Genomic DNA, 6,009 nt, shown 5'->3' with positions numbered 1-6,009 from the left:
TACTGTTAACAAATATGATTTATTAACTGTGTGAGTATTTACAACAATTCACTAGGTCAATGATCAAGACATAATGTAAAAGAGCAATTCTATAAACAACTTCAAACTTATACAAAGAACCAAAAGTAAGTAAAGTTTTCAAAATTCTGTGGACCACGGGGTAGACAAAAGTTTACATGTGGTGCTGGCCACAAGAAAGGCAGGAAAAAAATGGAGTTAAGGACTGATAAGAACTTTTCTCTTTTACTAGATATAAAAGGAGTTAAATTGCTAATTCACTAAGAATTTGTAAAAGTCAAAATTAATCAATGCCAAAAATAAACTTAATGCTAACAAATTCACTGAGTATCTAAACTGAATGCCAGTTGAAACCAAGCCAGACTCATCTCTTTACCTGAATAGAGTCAGTGTATGTCGTGCACATATATAAAATGTACAACCACCTTTTTGTTTTGCACCTTGTACTAAAAATGCTTTTATTTGTACCAGCAAATTTTCACAACTAGAGCATGTAAATAGTGTACAGATATTATGATGTTACAAAGTCAGGGCAAACCCCCACACCACATGATATTATATGCACAGGCAGCCAAACTCAACCCCATTACATATGGGTCAATGGACAACACAGACCAAACATGTACCAGTCTCTATTGGTTCAAGAAAAATTATTCTTAAAATGGTATAACCCAAACATAATAATAATATAAAAAAATCTTTTTGTAGCAAACTTTTAATCTAAACAAAATAAAAACCGTTTTAATAGAATATCTTGGGAATAAAAGCAATACTGGTAGTTCAAATTCAAACTGATAGTGTTTACTTTTTATAGATCAACAAAATCAAGTCTTTTTTTTACATAGATAATATGTGAGTCCCAACAATTATGTCTTAAGACAGTGTATTGCTGAAGGACTCATGCGTATCAATGTCCATATCAATGTTTTACATTAACATTACTGATTCAGAGCAAAAGAAAGTGAGATGGAGCACACAATGTTTATGTCATTTTCTTGAAAGCTACAGCTGCCTTGACAGTGTGAATGGACGTGGAGAATGATTTCAGCCTGACCTCTTCAGAGTTGTAGATGAGGTGTGGTCCAGTCTCCCCCCATTGTTCTGGGACTTCAAGGTCTTTGTCAGTGTACACTAGGATATCAAAACAACCTGACGAGAAGACATTTTGAATAAAATAAAATGCTTAAAGCGATCTTATTTCAATTGATCCTACACCCATTTTCCAATTGGAAGAAGAAATTTTTTAAAATTATAACTGAATTATTTCTGCCTCTGAGTTGTAAAATTTTGTCAAGATTAATGACATTTATAATGTATCTATCTTAGTTTATGTTAAATCTCTGTTAAATTTCATGTCCTGTTGATAGACATTTGAAATGAAACAATAACACTTACATGCAGACTCAAGCAGAGGAAGAAATGTAACAGAAGCTGTGATCTGCCTGATAACAGAGCGAATGCCATCTTTTATGTCTTTGTCTGAGGCTTCACGTTTTCTAAAAGAAAGAGAAATAAAAATAGAAATTCGTTCCGTATTTTTTATTTTTAAAAAAGGGTCACAAACAATTTTTTAATAAATACTATAAATTTCTACTTACGTTTCATTAGTAACACTTTTGTCACACTGAATATCAAACTGCCATCTCTCGACAACCTCATTGGTAGCTATCTCCTTGATCACAACTACTAATTTAGCAATAGTCTTTTCTGTCAACCAGGCTAGTAAATGAAAACAACAATTAACCAATGAACAAGCAATTATACAAACAAAACATTCCATTATATACATAAATGCAACTGACATATAAATACACCATGAAAAGAAAGATGAAATGTGAATAAGATCCATATAAATAAATAATTAATTTATTCTTTCAAGTAGTGAATTATGTTTAAAACCTGTTTCTAAAAAAAATTACATCAGTCATTACCTACAGGATTTGATTTTATGAAATAAACATACAGGTTTCAATTACACAACATAACTTAGATGTCAGTTGTTGTAATAGCACACAACATAACTTAGACATCAGTAGCTGTAATCACAGATAATAGGTCTGACATAGGGAACCATATTAACCAATTGTATATATAATACTTTCTAGGGGAATTAGAAAACTTGAAATTCTAAGTTGAACAAAATATCACTAACCAATTATTTATGTGTTGAATACAGCTAAGGCTAAGAAAGGCATGTGTAGGATCAAGTGAAGTCAAATATAACAATTGAACCAATATTTCAATACAATATTAAAATAACTTTTGAGGATCATTAACCAAACCCTGCTCAATCTACAGCTTGCGGGCCACATTCAGCTATCTAGCCCAATCAAAACTTCAGTGCACCAAAGTCAAAAGAGGCTTGCTTCCAATGGGACTGTGATTTAATTTTTTGTGGTGACAAAAAAGTGTTAAGCACAGGTGCTATAAATAGAACTTTATGCTATAAATAAAACTTAAAGACTGCATTAAGAGAACTTGTTAAAAATTTATATAAAATGATGGAACCAATTCCAACATAGATAAGGTTGCATGTCAATGTGTTATGCGCCAGGAGGCCCATTGACTCTTGACTTCAGCCTGCTTTTCTTTTTGGGTATGCACCAAAAGCCTTTGATCATCCAAGTTCATCTGCAAGGCAGCAGGTGTTTATTTTCTGAGTTTTCTCTCCTAGATGAACTGCTATACCTATCTAACGAGCTTCATCTATCCAGTTTAGAGTTAAAGCGCCCTATACTCGCTTTTTGCAATCATTTCCCTAGATATTTGAGATGTTTTTAGTAAATATTCTAACCACTGGAATACTCGACATCATCCTCCAGTTGGTCAGCAGCTGTTTATTCACAGCTAACCTTTATATCTAAGGGTCCTTCCCCAATCGGCCACCTGGGGATGCACTTGGTAGAAGGTGGTAGCTCCCCCAACAACAGAAAAAAAAACTGACACACTTACCAAGAGTGGGAGAACAAACTCACAATTAAACATTGCACTCTATCCAGAAGAAATGAAGAAACTAACAAAAATAAAATAAATGAGAAACGGACAGCTCTCATCCGGATCACAAAAAAGATGATGTCTATTATAAGCTACCCAGACACAAGATCAACGTCTAATCTTTTGACTCAGGACCGGACACAACAGAATGAAACAACATATTCGGAAGCTCAAAACTGGTCTAGACCTATTTATTAAATTGCCAGTGCACAGAAGTAATATGAGCTAATAATGTAGCCCGATGAAAATATAAGGGCACAAAATGAAACAGGAAAAATTAAGTCTAAAAAGATACATTTAGGTAGTTCCAATTGGGATGAAAATCAAGGTGTTCAGTGAAAAATTGATCCGATAATGATACTATTCTATAAACAGATTAGATCTATCTATTGTCAAGCAGCAGTAAACACATTCTACGCACACTCGGAAATGCTAATTTCGAATTTATTTCCGCTGCGACGGCCCATCTTCTGCCATTTTTTTTCGATCGGCAAATTCCAGGACATTCAAGGAGATATTTTAAAATTCCAGGATATTTCCAGGACTTTTTGTGTTTTTTTTGAAATTCTAGGACATTCTGGAAATTCAGGAGGCTGCGGACACCCTGCTGGCCCCAAAACAGCCTATTGAAAGAAAACTATTTGGAGAGCTCCCTGATTTGGAAACCACTGTGCAGTTCATCTCATATATCGGTCTAGTCACCTCGAAGCTCCAACATTAAAAATGAGAATGAAGAAGGGACCAATAAAATTTAAGCCGAATTTACCCTGCAATCAGTTGGATAGTTACTTATCTGCTATAAACAAGTTTGAAATGAAACTGAAGAAATTAAAAAATAAAACCTTTAACTTGTGAGATAATCTGCTGAAGAAAGGCCTGTAAATCTTTATCACAGGTGACCAGCATGGTTAGCCCCCACTGTTGTGTGTGCGTAAATGTTTCCGGCGGATAGAGTCCACGCTGGTACAAAATACTGTTGAGGCCATAATCTGTCGACATCATACAAATTATTATATAGAGAGATAATTAACATTAATATTATTAATATAAATTAAATCTATACATCTGTATCAAAATATTGCACTCCAATTTTTGTCTTTACTGGTGCAAACAAATGGAAATTCAGCCTTACTAAAGATGTCCACTAATAAAACAATAAGAATACAGATATGCAAGGAATTTCTCTTTTGTAAAATGCTTTCAAGTATCATTAGATTGCATATATTATATTTCTTTCTCACCAGTCATTTATAATATACATAATAATAAATGAACATACTTAAATAAGTAAAGTTAGGGAGTTGAAATAAAAAAATTATCTTTGAAAAAACTTTTTTTTTTGTTAGTACTTCATTAAAATGCTTTATCTAGAACTTTCAATGGTTTATAAATTATGGCTGCATGTTTTTAAGTTAGTTTAACAGTTAGAAAGTTATGATTTTTTTTTTTTGTGTGGTGTTTTGACCTAACAGCTAACACTGAGCGCATTGGAACAAGTGAGAGGAGAGCTTGCTGCTGGCTAAGCTGGGAGAGACACCCCCACCCCCCGGTCCAAAGGTCAAAGTTGAAACTGAGTTCTGTAGATGATAGTCTACTTATTAAATTTCAGAAATTAAAAATTTAAATAGTAGTCTAGATCTAGTAGTAGTAAATTTCTAGATCACAACCCAGCCATTTTGTCCACTTTCTCTGACATTTGTCACATTTCTTGAAGCTCAAGACCCGATTATAATTTGTTTATTTCCTTCAATCTTTACATTCTAAACAAGTAAAGTTCATAATTTATATAAATGAAATCAGTTGATAGTCTAATTAATTTCTAGATCTAGATGTCTAAATCTAGCTCTATCTATATCTATGATTTACTTTACTTCATTACTTTCACTCTAATCTAATCAAAACTCTAATCTGGCTATTAATCTATTATTATTAACCTCTAGCTAGCTTGTAGTTGTAGATCTAGATCTACACATGACAAAAACTCATCGACTAGATTTCTTCTTATTGATAAAATAAAAGTAAAATCACTAAATTTAGAAAGCCTTCAGGATAGAAGACTTAAAAGTAAAGTACAGTAGCAATTATTGAATTATTATTACATAAAACATTGATAGATCTAATCTTCAAATACAAAATTTAATAAAATACTCAGAAAGACACAAAGATAAAAATAAAGGCACATTTCTCGTTCCATATGCTCTTATCTTATCTTATATAGACATTACTTCAAAAAAGATGATGTCAATGATGATTACGTCCTACGGCAGCCTAGGCATCATGCATATTAAGTAATTAACCAATGACTTGAATGACTTAAATTCTGCTCTAGGACTAGGACCAATTTATACAAAAGCTCCTTCTTCACTAGCGCTATTAGTTTACTATTAGTAAAATTAGAGCATGGAATCCGGGTTGCCTGGAGGCTGAACTAGTGAACTAGCCAGGAAAACCGGTGACTTAGGCCTTGGCAGAGTTTTAAAGACTGTTTTAGTAATTTTTATATAGATCTATTTTAAATTTAATGATTTTACTCTTTAAAGAAAGTCAAAATTAGTGTTTTTACTTTTTATTTTAGGTCATGAATATGCATGATTAAATGCATGACGCGTAGGACGTAATCATCTTATTTTTGAAGTAACTTCTGTATCATATAAGATAAGATAAGCAAAGAATATTTTGAAAAAATAATACTCACGAAAGAACTCTGCAACAATTTCTGTTGAGCCTTTTAGAGTTATGACATTGCTAGTTGCTGTCGCCATTTTCAATGTCCCGCGATAAACAAATGAAAAACTTGATTCGAACGGAACAAATCAATTATGTAAAAAAAAAAGTAAAATTTTGGCTTCTTATCTCCAAATTTTATAGAGTCGATCTATTTTGAAAATTAAATTGATTATAGATCTAGATCAAGAGTCTAGATCTAAAATAAATATTTTCTCTGAAAGGGTAAGGGGGATATCTCAAAAACTGTTTACAGCTTTGTTTAGCATACCA

The 6,009-nt window shown here is 32.7% G+C and overlaps 1 protein-coding gene across 1 annotated transcript; it reads right to left on the bottom strand.

Moving 5' to 3' along the window:
* Positions 1 to 5,987, bottom strand: LOC106065612 (mitotic spindle assembly checkpoint protein MAD2A-like). The gene is made up of 5 exons (XM_013224471.2): positions 5,708 to 5,987; positions 3,855 to 4,001; positions 1,617 to 1,737; positions 1,414 to 1,514; positions 1 to 1,167 (listed from the first exon to the last, which is right to left on the bottom strand). Exons 1-5 carry the CDS (start codon positions 5,772 to 5,774, stop codon positions 1,001 to 1,003), a joined length of 603 nt encoding a protein of 200 aa, XP_013079925.1. The 5' UTR covers positions 5,775 to 5,987; the 3' UTR covers positions 1 to 1,000.
* Positions 5,988 to 6,009: the final 22 nt, after the last annotated feature.

Source organism: Biomphalaria glabrata, chromosome 2 (genome assembly GCF_947242115.1).
Source record: "Biomphalaria glabrata chromosome 2, xgBioGlab47.1, whole genome shotgun sequence".
In the NCBI taxonomy this organism is placed as follows: Eukaryota; Metazoa; Mollusca; class Gastropoda; family Planorbidae; genus Biomphalaria; species Biomphalaria glabrata.
The sequence above is the reverse complement of the archived record's forward strand: the minus strand, read 5'-3'. Positions and strand labels throughout refer to the sequence as shown.